Source organism: Sander lucioperca, chromosome 7 (genome assembly GCF_008315115.2).
Source record: "Sander lucioperca isolate FBNREF2018 chromosome 7, SLUC_FBN_1.2, whole genome shotgun sequence".
Classification (NCBI taxonomy): Eukaryota; Metazoa; Chordata; class Actinopteri; order Perciformes; family Percidae; genus Sander; species Sander lucioperca.
Window position 1 is genome coordinate 38,125,449 of NC_050179.1, and position 21,472 is coordinate 38,146,920.

At 40.4% G+C, this 21,472-nt stretch overlaps 1 protein-coding gene across 2 annotated transcripts in view; it reads right to left on the bottom strand.

Annotated features, from left to right (window-relative positions):
• Positions 1–21,472, bottom strand: part of ntrk3a (neurotrophic tyrosine kinase, receptor, type 3a) — a 137,852-nt gene that overhangs the window by 102,820 nt on the left and 13,560 nt on the right. For both annotated transcript variants that reach the window (XM_036003254.1, XM_031285500.2), the window contains exons 2-3: positions 10,011–10,085; positions 6,165–6,236 (exon numbers count right to left, since the gene is read on the bottom strand). In XM_036003254.1, the coding sequence (XP_035859147.1) occupies positions 6,165–6,236; positions 10,011–10,085 (147 nt within the window). The remainder of the gene's footprint in view (positions 1–6,164; positions 6,237–10,010; positions 10,086–21,472) is intronic.

The following is a 21,472-nucleotide window of genomic DNA, read 5'->3' on the forward strand; positions in this document are numbered from 1 at the left end:
CAGTGATTCACCAGTGATGAACTCTGAACTCTTCTGCTTCCTGCCCCACCCCCTGCCAGGTTAGAACAGATGTCTGCCCCATCTACCATTGCCAATTTGCTAAACAACAACTTTTTTTTAATTACTCTGAAGAGAACTTCAGCCAATGCACAACAACAAACTAGAACATTTCGCATACATCTAAAAAGTAATGCAATCTCTTTTTTCGTGCAGCAAATAAATCATTTTTCTAGTGTTCATATATAACTGATGCACAATGCTTGAACCACTATTCTTTTCTTTATTTATACAGGTGTGTTTTCTTAGTTCTCACACATTCCATATTTATCATAACTGTTATGAGACCAGATACTCTAGGCTATATCCACACTACTACTTTTAGAATATCTTTTACTACGTCTACACATCGCGTCCACACTATACTGCCGTTTCTGAGCCCCTAAAACAGAGACATTTGGAAACACTGCTGACCCAGTTTTTGTGACACATACTAATAGATCATTCTGTCATGTCTGCCAATGTGGAAACCAGATTGGATCATGTTTACCATTGTTCTGCTAATAGATGTCAGGCTAAGAAAAGCCCCCAAATGTACTACGTGCCCTGACATGACTGCATATTTTGGCAGGGCATTCTGCGTTTACAACAGAGTCTCTGTTCTTCATTAAGGAGGAAACTACAAATGTTTTAATGTCTCTTCTCAAGCCTACTGGGAGGTTTACTACCACACTTTAACAAATCGCATGTGTGACTAAAAAATTTACGGATACCACCATCATTATTGTTACGATCATCATCATTATCCATCCTCGTTACTGCATAATGTACATTATAGGACTGTCTATGCTTATTATCTGTAATGACTGTCACAGATGAAACTCAAGAGGACAATACCACACACACACACACACACACACACACACACACACACACACACACACACACACACACACACACACACACACACACACACACACACACACACACACACACAATTAGCATGGGCTATTTCAAGAACAACTGACTGGGCTGTGAAATGGCAGGTGTTGCCATGGTAATTAAAACTGTCAGTCATTCTGTCTGTGTCTGTTTGCATATGACACAGTGCAGTCTGTGGTTGTTCTACTTGTCAATCAAACTGAAAAACTAATTGTGTTTGAGAGTTCTCTCTCTGAAAACAATTGCAACTTTGAGAAACTTTACTCAGAAAGTTTACATGGAAACACTTTTAGTTTCAACTGTGTCCACCAGTAGCTTAAACTAAAGCAGTCTAATACAGCAGCCCAGTAATAACTCAAGGTTTGACGACATCGATGCTGTGTATCAGCCAGTTGACTGTCTGAGAATATTAAACACATTCACTCAAACTCATACCTCTATCAATCTAATCTGTTTCCAATCGAGTTGATTCATTAAATCAACATGTGAAGAAAGTGAAGTGGTCAAAATCTTTTCATTTTTTCCATCATTAATACCCTGGACATGATTTTAATTAAATTCAATAATCAGGGGCCTGTTTGTTGAGGAGAGTAGAAGACTGAGAACGACCACGTTTCCTAGCAACATACAGAAACACACAAACATACACAGATCCATATACCCATACACACAGAGAGAAACAAACACCATCTGCCCACTTCCTGCTGTTCAGGAAGTCTCAGCAGTACTAAGATGTAGATCCGGCCGAAGCACTGATTGGCCACTGTTTCCTCCTTGGAGAGAGTCACTATGCCAGAAGATACAAGATTTCAAGATGTAGAGCAAATTAATGCCAATGATTTTCTAACGTCAGCGGTGTGCTCTCTACAGTAAATGTAACATTTTACATTCACCTTGACGAGGATGTAAAAGTACTTACAGAGTGCATTTACTGCATGCTGCTTTAATACTCCTTTAAAATGTCACTTGTTTTCCAAACATTGTTTCTATTAAGTGAAGAGAAGCGCTTTACATGCAAAGCTTTAAGAGAAACTCATATTACATTATTCTTGCACACATGCATGGACTCTTGTTGGCCTATGATTTATGAATAGATGTGATACATGTTAGTAAAAACGTTTCTTTCTGCGTCAGCTTGGATGCGAAGGTTTGGTTGAGCTGAGCTGTTCCAGCAGACTTTGAGGGTTACCCTTTAATAAAGGAATTCAAATGATTTGCTTCACTGTGTGTTCAGTCATTCTAATGGCATTAATATTGCATTGGACGCAGTCATACAGAGCTTTATTACAATCATCTCGTTATGGGAGCGATGCATATTATATAGCACGAAAATTGTAGTGCAGGTTATTAGCTGTTAGAGGGTGTTAAATGATGAATGAAGTCTGTTTGTCTACAGGCTGCATGTATGACAGCAGTACTAATGAAAAGTAACAAATCATTGTCTTGATGTACTTTGATATTTCTACCACTCCACATTCTTTAAAGATTAATGAGTCAAAATCTTTTAATAGCAGTTCCTCATTTTTTTGTCTTTTTAAAATGTTGCTTTTTTAATATTGACAGTGAATTTTTTATACTACCTATTGATTATGGCCCAAGTTAAGATTAGTGATGCACAAGCATATAACCACGCTAAACCATGATCCCAGGGTACTTCCCATTAGGACTGTGTGCAGACATTATAATGACAGTAACCATAGCATTGGTAAAGCAGTGCGTTGTGGAACTGCGTGGCTACATATTATTTTCCTCACCATGTTTCCTGCTGTTTTAATCAATCACTGAACATTGAAAAGCTGCAGTGAAGTAGTCTGTACTGCACTGTCTGCATGGCAGATTCAACCCTTGACAGTCAGAATGCGAGTATGTCTCTGGGTTAAATGCATTTTTGAAAATGTGAAAAGTGCATGTTCAAGCTAAAAAGGGCTGTTACGTTAAATGCAGTTGTGTTTTACAAATGCCGGAATTGAGATTTAAGTAATGATATCTGGATGGTGTGTTTAAATTAAATGTCTAACATGGATGTCACCTGTTAGCTTGAATACTGCAGCTGATGCATACACACCAGTCCATTAAGTACACATGTACCATCCAAAGCAATCCATCGCCATTAGCTTGGTCTGGACACCTTGGACAATTTTAATGTTGTGGGAGTCCACTTGTGAATTCAAACTAAATTAAAGTTGCTTGGTTTGGGTTAAAATACTAACGTACATGGGTTAATTAAGAACGTGACGTAAGGAATGTTACATAAGAAAGTTAACTTTAAAAATGTCAATATTGAAATCTGGTTTGAAAATGTGACACAAACACTTGTCTCCTGCGTGAAAGTCCTATGTTTCTTTGAACCATCCACCCCAACCTCCCTCCTAAGGCAGAGTTTCGCTCTTTATACTATGTCATCTTACAGAGCCACGGTCGAGCTGCTGCTCTGCGCCTTGACATGGATGGGTGATCAAGCTTACTATTGGATGATAATGGTTTACTGAGCCAAGTAGGAGGTTATACCGCCTCATATATGGTCGTGATTACGACTGAGGCCCATTCATTTGGCTGAAAACGTTACCGCAGATGTTTTTGAGAGGCTTATGTCTCTGCCCCACCTTCGAGTCTGACCTGTAGTATTGTAGATGACTGATTTGTATTGACAGCTGACGTTGTGTCCACCATTTTTGGATTCAATATTCTCCAATACAACAGCACTACATATGACCTCACCTCACAAACTAAATCTATGTCTCATAATAATGAAACATTTTGAGATAACCTGACTGTTTTTCTCTTTTACGTACTTTACTCCAGGCATTGTGTTAAAAGACTATATTTGTTCAGGTCGGTATTCTTGTTCTCGGTCCATTTCAATATGCTGTCAGCTATTGGAAATAACTTCTGTGACCTGCCAATTGCCCAGTGAAGATCATGCAAATGTCCTCTTATGTCCTAGATAAGGTCTTCAGCATGCTATTCTCGGACAGGGCTACTACTCCAAACACAGACAAAGTGAAACCATGAGTGACACAGTAAAACCAACTTTAATCATTATCTAACTTTACTTTTTGCTTAGAGGAATATCAGTGACTTTCAGAGACAACTGAGACAGCCCGGGATCAAACCAATCCAATCCAATAACCTGCAAGAAATACGTTTGTCCACTGCTAGACAGCACCGGTTGTGTTGGGCCCTGAACAGCAGCTTGGTTTGGTTCAATCTTGGGTTGGCAAAAAGTGTGGCACAATCTGTATGAAAGCCTCTCCTATAACTTCTAACAAATCTAAAAAGATCATTGCATCACAATTCCATAAGACATTACAGTGGACGGCTGTGGACGTTGTCCAACGACACACTCGCACATGACTGTGGTATTTGAGTCCTTACTGTGTTGGTCCCTGCTGTCTGCAGTGCTCCACTAAAGCTCCTTCACTGAAACAGGACATTAAGTCCTGGTTTATGGGCCACCTCACCTTGAACAAGGCTTACTTACAGTACTTATACACAAGGGCAGCCCTGACAAATGCTCCCTCTGCCTGCAGCAGCCTACAGGTGAGTGGAGGGGTACATAAATCTCTGCAGCATAGAAACACAAAGGAAATGGCATTCCAAGCACATACAGTAGTAGCACTTCAAAGTGTCCCATTCTACCGCAGCAGTGGCACATTGTTTCTACTGGTACAGTACAATGTGAGCTTACACAAAGCTTTCCGCAGCTCAACCCAGTGCAGCACCGTGGTTTGGAATGTTACATGTTTAATTTAAATTCACACATTAGTAGAAATAATAGGCCATGTGTGATGCTGAACCTGAAGTATGGACTCATGTAGGCTAACATAATGTTTCATTTTCCATTTGAATGTAGTGCTGCTGCCTGTTAACATGGAGGCAGTCCTGGCTCAGGTGGTCAGTTTCCAAGACAGCAGAGCCAATCAGAACACAGAAAGAAAGAATAGATGTCTTTAAAGCCCATGCTACATTCACACACTTTGGATGCATTTGATACACTTTTGGGAACAACTTTAACTGTTATGCTCCCTAAAAATAATCTCTCACCAGTGTTTGATGGGCCCTTAAAATACTGAAAGAACACTGAGCACATCTGCTGATGGTATTTTTCCCTGCACGATAAGATTAAGGTAACCTCGAGAGGCAGATGGTGAATTGATGTTCTCCCATAGCAGCACTATATGCGTCCCTTACTGCTCACAACAATCTCAACAATGATAATTTGGACTAAGTTCCCGGACTCCAAAAATGGCTGATAGAGGTACAAGCTTTCTGACATCCATCAGAGCCTTATTACCGTATGGGCCCTAATATAAACCTGCAAGTTGACTTCTGTCTCACGTCACAAGTCTTCTTGAAGGGAAACTCAACTGTACATGTCATTGTTATTTTACTAGTTGGGAGGAGCAGTACTCAGCCTGTGGAAACAGTTGTATCATGTCCTTTGTGGCTCTGGAAAAGCATCGCCAAGTCTGACTAAATATGATGATAATATGATGATGCCATCAGGGTCATTGAAACATGACTGAGCTGCATTATGGTAAATGTAGGATTGAGTGTTTTTAGAGTTTGAACCATATTAGGGATTAGAAATCAGAATATCTCCGCCTCTGCTGTGTTAAGTGCAATAATAGGTCACTGGTATATCCCATTAACGTATCTTTAAAGCTGGAGTCCACCATTCTGGAGAAAGATTGTTGCTATTTGAACTCATCACCCAAACAAAAACCCTACCTCGCGTTAGCATGCACCAGATTCACCGTCCCATTCATCTCCCATTCTCCGTTTACAGAGCCAGGGCCACACACAGAACAGACAGCTAGTACACTGGGAGGAGATAATAACCCAACTTTTAAAAAGAAGTGTATTGAATTAGAATTGTAGACTCCACCTTTAAGTCTTGGATTGGTGCTTTGTATGTGACCTAACTACATGACTTACAGTAAAACCAAACGTGACCAGAAGTCACCATTTCACGCTACTAATTACAACCTTACAGACTTATCATTGTACTTTATGTTAACATAATTACTTGGCTTCCAGGTTGCAGACTGAAAAGTCATCCTGGCAATAACTCTCAATAGATGTAGTTTAGTTTTACCTTTCGCAAATGCTCTCAATTTATCTGCAGCATTAGTAAGGGATTAAAGCTCTCTGTGTGTGTGTGTGTGTGTGTGTGTGTGTGTGTGTGTGTGTGTGTGTGTGTGTCTGTGTGTGTGTGTACTCACATGTAGCGCAGCTGGGGGTTCTTGGAGAAAACCCGAGCCTGGATCGAATGCAGGTTGCTCCTCGTAATAGTTCTATAAGAGAGAGACATACAGAGGAGAGAATAAGAGCTCTGATGGATAACTGTCCAACAGAGAAAAAGAAACTGACAGGAACAATTACCAAAAGGAAATAAAGAAAGAAACATTTGTTATCACAACATAGGGCCACAGATACTTGATTTTTTTAAAGAGAAAACGAAGAACTTAAGAAGAAAAGTGTGGAATGCTTGGTAGTTCAAAAACAAATCATGAAGGTGGTATTTGGAAAGGGAGCACAACACTTCAAAAGAGAAAAAATGTCCAAGGCACTCTTCTTGTGAAAAAATTAAAAAGGCTTTATTTAAATGGTTATTTCATATCAAAATCTTACAATAAAAATAGAACTGGGCCGCAACCGGGCCGCAACCCACGTTTATTGGCACTTTTAAGAAGCTTGAATATAGCACTGACCAGAAGTGGTCTGAAGAGATATTACACATAACAAGCTGTTGAGTAGTGATGCTCAGTGCTAGCACAGCGTAGTGTCTTCTGTGGCTGGAGCGTGTATCAGAAGAGCTATAGCAGGCCCCTTTACTGAATAGTACCCAAGAGTATTCCTCTAAAATCCACCACTAAGTCACACTTCAGAAGACATGACATCAAAACACTTATTGTGAAAATAAATTGGCTTTACTTTGTATCTCGAGAGGTTTTCTTGGAGCCAAATCAAATGTATTTAAAATCTACTGGCTCTGAATCTCATTCCAGCCTGATGTAGCTGAAGGACACTTCTTCTGCAGGGGTGTTCAATAGAAATCAGCTGGTGAGGACAGTGGGAGGGGTGGATGGTTTTAAGAAGAGCGTGAGGCAGGAGATTAGGGTTAACAATAAAATTATCCATTTTCCCATCAGCCTCAGCTGTGCTTTATGTTAAGTGCCACTGATAACACCAATCCAATGGAGCGAGAACATTTCAAACAAGTGTGTCAGCCTGTTCTCATGAACCATGCGTTCCAAAAGATACGAAAGTTAAGCACTGTAATTGATAAGCATTTCACTTTTTTTTTTTTTTTTTTTGCTGTATGCACCATATTGACTGTATAAGATCATGGCTGGGAGGAGATCGGGGGGATCATTTTCATCTTTATTCATCTTATCATAATGATGAATGAAATATATTAACTGTTATAAAAGATGATACGTGGTTTCTTTCTCAGTTCAATGTAATTGGCAAACAAAGATTTGGTTGCGCCCAACCCTTCTCCGTGTTTTTCAAGCACACAGCATGGCGGGTGCGACCCGTGAGCATTCACGAGTGCATTCAGTATGCATAAAAGTGTAAAATACCGGTCCAAAGCCTGCGCTTCTTTTCCTGGAACTAATTCTTTCAGAGGACTTTGTGCAATAAATCCATACTCTTATATTCAATATTGATAGACTTTTGATCATATTTTATTCATTTCCGGTCCTTTAATTGTTGTTAGCGGTGATGCTAAAGAAGTTTTATCTTACCCATTATGCTCTGGAAAGTTTTTGACCAATCAGAGGAGTTGCTTTTTCAGGGCCCATGAAATAAAGTCAGAAGAATACATATTTGACCGACCCACAATGCTGCAATATTTTTTTACAGACTAGTATGGAATTAAATACAGTTAAATAACAGTATGACTATCAAATGGCTGAAAATAAATATCAATTTTACTAATACTGGAACAACAGATTGATACATTACAAATATGGTGCTGAATGAATGATTTATGCTATGCTGTTGAGATATGTAGAGCATGTTGTTTTGCTATGGCTCTTAAAATGAGTGTGAAACAGCCTATTTGGGCATACATGTCCCAGGACCTCCCTAGATAGTTGGAGTCAACTTCCGTGTTTTTGGTACAGTTGGTTTTTACACTTGATACAAACTGTATGGGAGAACACATATGAACTGTAATGACCACATTTTCACATGTTCACACTTATCAAAAAAGCAGGACTTTGTGGTCAACTTTAGGATCCAGGCCAAGGTCCCTAATGTAAAAGCCCCCTTACTGCCTTATATTCCATTATATTTTAATACTTTGAATTCTCACTTGTATTTTCCTTCACATAAATAGAGGTATTTCCAACATACATTGGTGCATAAAAAAATGATCAGAATGCAGAGAATGAAGTGTTTGATGTTATAAATGTCCTACCCCCCACTTTCATATGTTCCCCCAAAAAGGCCCTTTCTGAGCCAGGAAATTGTTTTTATGTTTATATATATATATATATATATATATATATATATATATATATATATATATATATATATATATATATATATATATATATTAGACTACACCCCTGGGTGGAGATCTCAACCCCCCCCCAGTGTTGAACCCAAAGTTATGCCCTTGTACATAACGCTCACTTTTTGTCACCTAAACTTAACCGTAATCTTCTGTTTTCATCATGTCAGGCTGCTATCATCATCACAGCGATGACGGCGAGGCACTGGGATGGGGAAAGGTGGAGGCTACTGGATCTACTTTCTCTCTTGACTTCAGCAGAATCAAAGTGAATGATCTTTACCTGGCGCTTAATATATTCATCTGTCTGGTTGACATGGCAAAAATAATGGCATAAAGTCTTGACTGCACATTAGACTACATTTTCACACTGAATGATTGCATCTGTGTTAAATCGACTGCAGCCAAGGCTACGCTTTGTGATTGAAATACTTGTAAGATATGTACATGAGAGTTAAATCCACCAAGTTACTTTGAAGTGCATCCTCTTCAGCAGCCAATGTTAAGAAACACTCACTCTTAAGTGCTGCTTTGGGAAATGTGTTAGAAAATGCTCTTATTTCTAGCATTAACAGGAACCTGGAAACAGGGCCCAGGCCCTCAAAAACTGGGCCAACAGCAGCTCCTCTGATTTGAAAGAGGAAACAGCGGTGCTGTGATTGGCCTGTTTAATTGCAGAAAGCTGATTGGAGGTTAAGTGGACAGTAATTCTAAAATGTCCAGCTGTGATGCAAGTTTAAAAGCCAAGTAACAACTATTTTCAATTCAATTCAATTAAACCTCTTAAACAAAATTATTTTCCAAAATGTCTCCATTGATTACATATGAACAGGACCATTCATTTTATTTCATATGTGATGTCCAGCTCTGTGGAAGCATTTGCTTACCAATGACTGAGGCATTTCATTTAGTCTTGTGTTATTGACAGTGCCTACACTAGACCATCTAAGCATTCAAGACTAAATACTGAAAACACAAACATCTGTGCCATAACACAGACTGATATGAGCTTCATAACTGTCATAACTGGCAGCTAATTGCACAATTTCTTTGGCTACAGACATATTTCTTGAAACCTCTTTTAAAGCCTTTGCTCACTAATGGTTCACCCACACACGAGATGTTTTCATAATCTGTATTCCCACATATTCTTCACTTTTTAAAACATATACGTATACTTATACTATACACCCTATGAACAGAAATGGTGGTAAAATGTTTTAAATTTCTTAAATGCTCACGTGATTGTAAAAGTAAATTACAGAAAATCAGTTGAATATAGTTTAAAAAATAACGATGAATAATATTGAAAGATTGCATGCTATAGTACGCCGTTTGGGACTAGAGACCACCTGGTTGTTATGTACACAGTGTATACTGTGGTAATTCTACTTGTATTTATTCATGCTTAATTTTGCATTAAGTAAATGCTCATATTTGTTGACAAGGTTATTCATTTTTATATTTACTAAGCATCTGTTTTGCACACATGTCCCAGACATTAGTCTGAATCAGAAACATCCCAGCAGTGTGTAGTACTCACAGCCTCTGTAAGCCAGTGTACAGCTCCATGTCCACGTCCCTCAGCGTCTGCAGACCCGTCCAGTTCTCAATGTGTCTGCAGAGTAGGACACACAAGACTTATTATCAGAGATGAAACCAGTGATTGTTTTCATTATGGATTCATCTGCCAGTTATTCCATTTATCCATCATTGTCTGCTTATCCAGGATTGGGTCCCGGGGGCAGAAGCTCCAGTATGGGACTGTCACACCAAATGCTTGCTCTTGGGGGGGAATAAGGGGACATTGTTGTGTCTTTGTAAATTATAGAGTGTGGTCTAGATCTACTGTATCTATATGTAAAGTGTCTTGAAAAGGCTCACGTTGTGATTTGACATTAAAAATGAATGAAATTGAACTGAATTGAATTGAGTAACCAGTACGGCAGTGTGAGCAATAGCCAAACTACAACCCATGCAAACGTTTTATCCAACCCTCATGTGTTCCTCACAGTGTTATAGTGCTCATGTAGACATGGTCTGAATTCACTGGCTGCTGTGGTTTGTAGGCCATGAAAGTTTGTAGCGTGGTCTTGTGGGAGCAGAAACAGGAGAGAGGATCCAGCAGAGGATGGCGACAACTCAGAACACACAAATCACATCACACTGAACATCTGTTTACCCCAGAGAGAGAGAGAGAGGGTGTGTGTGCATGCGTGCATGCGTGCATGCGTGCATGCGTGCATGCGTGCGTGCGTGTGTGGGTGCATGCACAGAGGTATGCATGGAAAGATCAGTTAGAGGAGCTGTTTGTCCATCTGTCTTCCTGGAATGGATCCATCACCAGAACACCTTTGCTTATTTACTCTCTCTGACAGTCACTGTGTGTCTTTGTCTCTTGTCCTGCTGCATCCTGGAACACATGAGACGCTCTGCAGCGGATTCACCACAGCATCACTGACATCTCAAACTGACCAACGATGCATTCAGGTGCACCTGCCACACACTCTCACTCATTTTATTTACAGGTGCACAATTCACCATTGTTACACTAACACTGGATCAAATGTGTCTGTGTCTCAGAAAGGGGATAAACCCACAGAGAATGCTCATCAGTTCCCCTCAGCTCTGTGGAGCGTTATAGACTCTTTCTGCTCTTTGTTTTGGGTTTCTTTCATCCATCGCCCACTGCTCCTACTTATAGAATGGGTTAAATGTAACACTTACTGGTCCCACACATACACAGATACAGAATTATTTTGGATATAATTAGACAGCAGAAACATTCAAAACAGTTTAAATCCAACGTCTGAAAAGTATTTCCATGGAGTTCTTTCTGCATGGCAGCTTTCTGCACACTCACTGTAGCAGCTTTTAATCTCTGAATACAACTTGAAGAACGGCCGGTGTCAAAGAAGGAGCTTTTCTTGGTAAAAAATTAAATCCTTTTTGCAAGCAGCAACAACGTTTCCCTTTTGCATAGATTACAGCATGGAGTGAACACACTGCAGCTTCTTGAAATGCAAAAATTAGTAAGCAGCCTTGGCTGGAACAAATCAAACTCATGCTGAGAAAAAGACTTTCTCATGACTGACAACCTGTCCATGCTTTAAACACACTGCTTTAAAGTAAACGACTACACTGCCTTTAAAACATATCCAGAATGGAAAATACTACTAAACTTACACACACACACTACGGACTTCTGTCCCAGTCATGAAGTCCTAACCAATGAGTGACCGTGCTGTAACCTTTTTTCTGCAGATACACCGGACCCTACGCCTTAGCCTGACATCGCCCGACTCATCTCCGTCTCCATCAACAGCATAAAATCAAGGAGAGGGTTAACGTTTCCTGCTACAGATTTCCCACCGTGGTCAGAAAGCACTATGTCACTAGAGTCGCTACTCGCTCTGAAGATAATCAAAGTCACTCTCTCACTCTCTTTCCCACACACTCCCCAGCCGGCTCTGCTATTCTCTTAATGAGATACGCTAGAACGATGCAGCAAACCGTTCTCATTCTGAACTCGTAAAATAAGGATGTTTGGACAGTGGCTGTCAGCGTCTGATGCGACGAAAAAGGCGTCTTTCAACGTGTTTGTGTAATGCACCAGGGAGAGCAGCAGTTAGATAGGATTTAGAGAGTAGTATATAAGGAGGTTGGTTGGGGGGGTGGATGGGTCAAACACAGGACTTTCACCCAGGAGAGCGGGATTCGCGTCCCGCTTGTCCCACTTGTCACGCTTGCTATAGTCGTTTTTTTCTTTCTGACACCGTTCTTCACGCGTGTCACAGAACCGTACGCCCACCCACGACCTTTTCCTTAACATAACTGTGTCAAAAGGGATGGCAATAGTCCCGACCAAGCACGTTTACTTAAAGCGCTAAAGGAGACGTTTAGCGTCAATAAGAACGACAAAGGCACCTGACCAAGCGTCCATATTTTACGAGATGGGTGTGAGAACCTGTTGGATGCAGACACCAACGCACAAGTATAAACCTCAGGCCACTCACATAGGCTACAGAGAAAGCTCTGCGTAGAGCCTCTGCAGAAGCATAAATCCCACTTAATGATTACTCAATCAATCCCCAGTTGTTCTAATATTTAGGAAGTGGCAGTTTGATGGTCGACACTGACTCTCCCTCCTCCCCTCACCCCCCCTTTTCCTTCCTGATCTTGGCAGTGTGTGAAGATTCAGACCTCTCACCCACACAAACCATCAATGTTTGTCTGCCAGGACGGAGAAGGAGCTGCAACACTACAGCAGCTTCCTACGCACTCTGCCTCCAAAGTGTAGGAGCCAGAGAGATGGAGGTGAAGAGAGGGAATGATGAAGAATAGAACAAAGAACCAAGAGAGAAGCTCGCAGGTTGATTTAAGGAACATACCAGCATTGTTACAGAGAACCAGCACCGGTATTACTGCTTGGATAGCCATCTCATCACAACGCTCCTATACATTTGTGGCAAATGAGATTCATCACTAGCTTAGTCATTGTAAACATTCCTGAGTATCTTATCTTAGTATATTATGCCAGCGGCTCATAACGACCCAAAATGATCTTTCTTGTTAGGCGTTGACCTCTCATGGCTGTGGTAACTAATTATCGCGAGAGCAACAAACAAAGTATAAGAGCGCCAAATTCCACTTAAGAAGGCAGGATGGGGTGGAGTCAAATTAACCGAGTTTTACCAACCTTAGTCCGTAACGCAATGATGTCCTTGACGTTTAAAGTTTTACCTGACTCATTCTGAGCCAATCCCTGATGTTTTACTAACCCTAAGACTTTTTGTTGCCAAAACCTAACTAGTTCTGTTTCACAACGTTTACTACTGTACGTGTTTAAAACTGCACCCGTTATGTTAAATAGAACGGTCACATGATGAACCCACCACCGTGCGGCAGTAAATACAACGGTTGTATGCGTTGTTCTGGGAGAGTTTGAAATCAATCTAAAATGTTGTTTAGGCATGAGGGTGTGTTGAAGAAAATGTATGGATGGATGGATGGATGGATGGATGGATGGATGGATGGTAACAGAGTGTGTCATGTTGAGCCTTGAGCGTGCAGGTTTGTAAAACTGAACCCTTGCAGGACTCTGCAAAAAACAATTAAAAAACAAGTTGTTTAAAAAATGTTTTTATTTTATTTTTTACTGCTTTACTTGTTGCCATCATATAAAATGGATGTTTTTGTGGTCTTACTGATAATATGGAGAGACCTCCATGTGTATATTTAGAAAAATGACTGCACGTGGCAAAATCCTGGGGCTCTCAAACTTAACGCCGTTATACTGAGTTAACACGAATTCCTTTGAACAGCGCAAAATGGAGAAAGAAAAGAGTTTTTTGAATGTCAAGTTGAGTTTCAAAGCCCTTCCAGATGGCTCTCTCCACCAGACTGAAGTTATCTGCATATACTGTGGATGTAAACCGAGTTACTAACAATGCAAAGAAATTGAAGTATAAGCTATAGCTTCAATTGTACTATATATGCTATATATCCTAGTTCTATATTACACTCCCCACTGTTACACATACTTTATTTATTGTTTCTTTGAATTTATTTTTGCATTAGCCAGTTTTGATCACACTTAGTAAAAGGAGATGCTTTTGTTTTTTATAATTGTTTTTTATTTTCCCACATGCGAGGTGAAACACAATGACATTGTTACATTTAGCTGACCAATGTACTCACACAATGTGTCTGTTGCTGTAAAGCACGAGCTCCATTGTTGTGCTGAGCTGCTGTTTAGTTAACCTTTCCAAGTGTAAAGTAGGACACTACATTGTGTTAGTATTACTGAGTAATGTTCCATTCAGGTCAACGTGCCCATCTGTTGCTTGAGTTTGCCATGTTATGCTTTCAGCATATTTTCTGAGCATGCAGTACCTTTGAGGTTATTCTGGAGAATATTCTAGACAGTATTTGTTATTGTTTTGGATTGTTGCAATTGGAATAAAAAAAAATGCCTCTTTGTACTTTAGATGTTTTTGTTCCTGCCATGAAACAAGAAGCCGAGCCGACACCTGTAAATCTGTTTAAGGTTGACATCGAGAGTCTAGAGGGTTACATTAAAACCGGGGTTTGGTTTGAAATAGGTTTTCACTCCCTGACAGTATAGTGACATTGTCATTTTCTTTCTGAATTTGAAGTGACTTGATGAAAAGCAGGGTTAGATAGGTCCGTTAGGAGAATTCTGACATGGAACTTTTCTGATAGGGTCATCTACCATCGACAGTCCATATACCAGCACCAGGGGGAAGGATGAACCACCTAAACTCAACCTGAAGTTTGATCCATAGTAGAAATGCCTCCCCCTCTCATTCTATAACAGACTGGCTGTGGCTCTGCTCGGGCCTGTGATTGCACTATAATCACTGTGGCTCTAAAAACATAATTACCAGCACAGTTCAACTCCACTTTAGGGCTTTTGAAATGTTTAAAATCAGTAGTTTAAAGTCACAATCCAATTTAAGGGCTCACTTACCTCATGCCCCCTCTCTGTCACCTTTTCCTCTAGCTAGTCTCTTGCTGCCAGTTTGTGTTTCTTCTTTAGTATAGTTATAAATTAACCAGCTACAGTGAACATGTGATGGATTTGACTTGAGCTGCCCCAGCACAGTCTCGCACAGCCTTAATCACAAGGAAAGGAACTCTAAGTGCAACTAATGTATCTTGTAGAAACTGGTGGAGGGAAGTGAGGGATAACACTGAAATCAAAATGGCAGTACCTTCAGGGATTCAGCTCTGAAATAAAGCTTGGAAGGCCAGACTGCGGTTAAAGGACCGAATCTTAGAAATAAACATCTCAGCTTTAAAAATTCAAAAAATTTATTTCTGCTCAAACCAGTGATCCATATATTAATTTTATTATTGTTAACACTTATAGACGACATATATGACTATATATATATTTCTATTTTTTAAACACATGACCGTGCTGGCAGTTTCAATCATGTGTCCGTTCTATTTAACATAACTGCCAAAGTTTTAAACACATAGGTAGCGTTGTGAAACAAAACTAGTTAAGTTTAGGCAACAAACATACTTAGGGTTAGTAAAACATCAGGGATTGGCTTAAAATGAGGAACATAAACTACTAAAATGAGGACAGAACTGTGTCACGGACGGAAGTCCTGTGGTTGTTTGACCTTTAAATACTTTGTCACCTTGTTTGCTCCCCGTGACAATTACTACAGTCACTAGAGGGCTCCGCCTAACAAGAAAACAGATATGTGTCGTTATGAGCTGTTTGCAAAATCAACATAAACGGCCGTTTTCTGGGTGACGACGGTCTGATCTGCTGTTCAGTATAAATGTAGCTGTTATTTTGCCTTACTACCTTACTCGTCTTACTGAAGATTCCATCATTATAGCCACTAATGACCCATCTGGATATAATTATGCAGCTGTCATCTTGGAACAAAACATCCTCATAGTAATAGTGTGTACTGCTGGATTCAAGTGCTCTGTTAGGGTTGGGAAACATTGTGTGTTTCCCTTGCATTGATTTATTTGTGGCGGCCCGGCACAATATCAACACTGGCCGCCACATATTGATTTTCTATTTTCTTTCCTATTTAATATGGGTAAAATACAACAAAGAGAACTGATGGGAAAGCAAGGTGAGCAGATTAAAGTAGGCCGTGTGATAAATCCTGGGGGAAACCGGTTTGGACCCAAACACAGATGCAGACATTAGGAGGTAGTGTTCAAGGACTAAATGACAGAGCTTAAAGTCCATAGGCAAGCAGGTAAACAGAGAAATCCAGAAGACTGGCAGCAAGGAATAAAGTAGGAATACAAAGCACGAGGAACTAACTTGACACGAGAGATAACTGCTGAAACACTTCACACTGGGAGCCATGATGAACTGACAATGAACCAAAGGAGAGCAGGGGGACCAGACAGGGGAATAAATCAGGGAAGACGTGACAAATAAAAAGAGGGAGCCAAAATAAAACAGGAAACACTAAACATGACTCATCGAATGATTGAAACAAGGAACGTAATCCAAAACTGTCAGGATTGGCCGAGAAGTGCAGAGGTAGGAAAAACTGAGTTGGCAGGGTTTCCATAACTATATATTTTAACATATTACATACACATATTCACTTATAGTGAACCAGTACACCTGCAGTTTCCTCTCTTTGGCGTTACCTATCCTGTAGTCTCATATATTATATTTATATTAGTCTTGCATGTCCAGACCTTCATCCACAGCACTGCAGAGGAAGGTCTGGTTAGTCCACACAGAATTCCTGGATGGGAGAAAAATGTGCTCTGGTTTATTGGCATTTATTTGAACCAATCACAATCGTCTTGGGCGGCGGCGCTGCAAAATAGCCTCAGGATGGAACTTGTTTTGGTGGAACATGTGTACGTTCAAAAGTAGTTTTAGTCGTTCAACAGAAAACTCAGATTGGACAGATAGTCTAGCTAGCTACTCTCACTCCACAGAGCAGGGCCGACGCTCTGCTACACTTTCTATCATCAGTCACTCTCACTGGCTGACAAATGGTCAGAGGAGTCCATAAAAGACAGCAGACATGATGTTCAGTTAATGATGGAGGACATGCTTTTGAATTCTTAATGTGGCTCTGTGTGTAATTTCTCTCAGCAGAGCAGCTGAAGCTCTGCGGCCGTTCATCTTGTCCCGACACATTCATCCAGTCAGGAAAATGCTGTTCATATCTAACCTGCTTATAGCTACAGTATAAGATTTACTGCTCAAGCATTCATTGTTAAAACGCCATGTTACACTTTGAAGCTCATACAGACAAACTGCTTTTATTGCTGTGAATTGTCATAAATGTATTAAGAACAATGAAAAACCAGTAATAGTGAGCTTTTTCCTTAATTCACTCACTCTAAGTCCGAGAATGAGTACTGTATATTGCTTACATATTTCCCTCTTAAATGTTTATTATTATTTTAGAGATAAAAAATGATTTGTTTGGTCGGTCGATCAGTCTTTTGGTTCACTCGTCAGCTTTGCTGTTGCTGTCTGTGGTCCTCAGATGAGGACTCCTGTTGTATCAGGGGACCTCCTTCTGACCGTCTCTAATCCACCACATGGGATGCACTCACTGTTATAAAAGTCCGTAGCAATATGGGCTTATATACGGTGTTAATATGAAGGAATTTTCTGTAATGATTTTCTACAGTAGTTTTTCCGTATTTAGATTTTTGGATGAAAAGAAATGTCTGTTAAAGGTACAGAGGATATACTTTAATTTAGAAGATTTTCCATTTTTGGATTAACAGAAATTTAGTAAACTTAACGGAAAAAGTACTGGTAATTTTGTACGGATTGATTTCTTACAGTGCTCTTAAAGGGATTGAACCATAGACTGAATTACCGTGAAGCAATAACACAAAAATCACAGACATAGACAACTAGCCGTTGATTTGAATTGCAGAGATATGTAAAATCTGCAAACTTGTTTCTTTCTGTTGTCATTTTCAGCCCTAACTGTAACGTTTAAAGATATCAGGTTAACACAGAGGTCCCACCTATCTGTGGTCTCTGCTGTCTTATCTTCTGTCCTGTGTAGCTTTGCTAGCGTCTTTGATGAACCAAATCTAGCGTTAGAAACAGCAACATGTCACCGCCGGTCAGTTGGACTGACTGATAGTTTGGTTGGTGTCAGTTTCTTTAGTCTGCTGCCCAACAGGTAAATTAGCTCTCCAAGCTAACGCTAGTCAAAGTGTTGACATATGAAAGCATCAAACATGAATTTTAGATGAAGGAGATGAGAGTAGATCCAGTTGTTCCTCGTCCTGTTTGCTCAGCAGCGTTAAAGTGTACGTACAGGACGCAGGAGGTTTCTACCAGAAGTTACTGGAAACAAACACTGTGATTGGGTCTATAGAGGGACTGTATACCTGGACAAGATTACTAACATTACTGTAGAAATTATGAAATTGTATTGCTCTTTATTAGGTATTAGGTAGTATTAGGAGGCAAGTAAGACATACTCTCAGTAGTAAGTCACCTCTCGTTGAACAAGTTAAATATCCAGTATTTGGATCTCTCCTTAAGGATCTGTCTTCCTCTTCTGCTTGTATTGCAGTTGCATAGATGATTGCCTCCTGACATAAAAAAGTCTTTCAGATTTCAGACAGAGGAGCTTTTATTTTATCATACCATCACGGGTTTTACTGGCCAGCCTCTCCACTCTCAGTTCGTTATATATTTGATAATCATTGCTGTTGTATTTTCCACATGAGCAAAGTAAAACATGTTTTAACAATGTTAAGCTGGACAATGTATGTGTCTAGGAAACATTTAGTAGTTGTTTACCTGTGTGTGTGTGTGTGTGTGTGTGTGTGTGTGTGTGTGTGTGTGTGTGTGTGTGTGTGTGTGTGTGTGTGTGTGTGTGTGTGTGTGTGTGTGTGTGCTGACTCCAGGATGAACTGTGGACAACTCAGACTGCTTGAAGCCAAAACAGAACAGAATGAGTTTAATTGGAGCACAGAAGTGCTCGGAGCAGAGTGAAGACATTGCTTAATGAGACCAAATTAAAAAACACATTTGAAGAAAATAAATTAAAAAGACCAAAACCATTTTGCAACCCATTGCTAAGGGCAGTGAGGGTCACAGGCAGAAAGTGTTGAGTCAGTGCCTGTAGTTGAGGAAATGTCCTTATTTGTGGAGAGCGGCACAGAACCTAAAGCAGGAAGTCAAACACTGACAGCAAAAACCTCACCAGAAGATATTTTCTTTTCCTCTCTTCTTCCTATTTTCAAAGATTAAACCCAGCTCTGTCACGACACCGCCCACACAAAGATGACACAGAGCTGGATGAAGTATTAAGTATTTACAGTATCTGATCCAACACTGCAGAAGATGTTCACCTCTGTCAAGCCAAAACACATGAAGAATTGCCTGCATCTTTCATTTGACACCAAACCTTCATATACACATGAAATTAATGTCTCATGGCTTATTACTATTTGGTAAATACTATACAGCATGTAAGTATGAAATGGCGTTACCAAACTGACAGCTTAAAGTAGTGGTTTTCAAAGTGGGGTCCGGGACCCCCAGCAGTCCTTTAGGTGTTCCAGGGGGTGCCCAGCAAAAAGGGGAATCATTTAATTTCACTTTAACTTCATCCATTTTTTAATTTTTTTAATTTAACCTTTATTTAACCAGGTAAGCCGATTGAGAACATATTCTCATTTGCAACGACGACCTGGCCAAGACAAAGCATAAAATGTGTAGGGCTGGGACGATTTGTCGATGTAGTCCACGTCATCCATTACGTAAATGCGTTGACACAAATAATTTGCGTCAACGCGTCACTAAATAAAATAAATAAATAAAATATGCGTGCAAATTAATTAATGTAATGTGGAACTAATGTAATGCGGAACTAATGTAATGCGGAACTACTGTCAGATACGCGGGTTCTAGGGACACCTAATCTGTAGCCCCGCCTTAGCTCTGAAGCTAGCTGAGCTCCTCCGCCTACATGCAGTTTTTTGTCAGGTTGACGGTCCAGTGAGTGAGTCAGAGATAGCAGCACGAAAGGACGAATATGGCGAGTGGTGGCGACCCACAAGAGTTAGAGGACCCGCCAGCCTCTTTATGATCGCAAGTTTGGGAAAACTTTGAGACTGTATGGCTGCAGCCTGGAGCCTCCCGTGTCATGGCCTGGTACTGTCCCCGCCTCGAAAACTTCGGTCTTCGGGTCAGTTACAGTAGTACAGGCGAGAGAGTGGTGGATAAGACGAGGACCGTGTGTATGCAGTTGTTGGGTATCTGAGTGGAAATACATCTAACACACTAACGCATATCCGACGCCATCACCCAGATGTGCCAATCACTGGAACGAGACAAAAAAAACTGTCCAACTTCTCCCTACAGTGCTTAACCAGCCTTTAGATACAAATAATTAAAGTTAAATTAAAGGGAGAAGAGCTTGTATGTTAAACAAGAGCTTATTCATTATTTTACCTACTGTTAAAAAAAATATCAAATAGGGTCCGTGGTCGAATTGATATCAGTTTAGGGGTCCGTGATGTGAAAACATTGAGGAGCCATTGGCTTAGAGGGAACACTGCTCCTAAATGCTCCCCTGCTTTGAATACAGGACTTCCAATTGCTTCAAGTTGGGGTTGAAGTTGAAGCACTAAATGAAGTTGAAGTGAGGGTTCGGCAGAAATGTGTGAAAGGAGTTTAGGTTCAGTTCAAATGTTAACACTGAGAGAGAAAGCTAAAAGCTACCATAAAGCCATTAAAGGAATGAAATATGCAGCTGAGGGGCAGATGAAAGAAAAGCATGTAAAAAAGTTAAGGTATATGAAAGTGAATATATGAAAGTCTCACAGGTTTAACCACCAAAGAAGTGCCAAGAAGAAGAGTTGAGCAGCCAGGAATTAAGAGGAGTTGAAGTCAATGCTGGAACACTGAAAGACAGTGAAGAGGTAGTTTGAATCACAAGCGCTGCATATGAAATGTGAGTACTGAAAGAAGTAGAAGTGTCCGTTAAAGCCTAAATGTTGTGATGAGTTGAAGAGCTGCTCAGATTGTGAGTTCAGGTTGAAGCACTAAAGACGGGACAATGCCGTGGCCCTGCAGGACAGAGAACGATATGAATGACAAAAACTCAGAGCAGATGAGCCTAAAGTGGTTTCATGTGGATTAATCATTTCAAATGGAGTCGGAATGACATTGAACTAATGTTAAGGTCATTTCATCACAAGGCCGTGTTGTCATGACAACAGCAGGTGTAAGGAAAAAACCTTTTAAGATTTCATGACACACGGCACGTTACCAGCCATCGGATATCAAGATGAAACTGGTTAATTCCAAAATGATGTTTAAATACCATCCAAACTAGTGCTGGCTCAGCTGGTTCCCAGCCAGGTTCAGCCTGGATCTAAAGTCACTGGCAGCTGAGGTGGGCTGGGAGCCAGAAAGGGGGGGAGGGGAGAGAGAGAGAGAGAGAGAGAGAGAGAGCTAGCTGGTGGCAGACTGGTTTGTGTGAC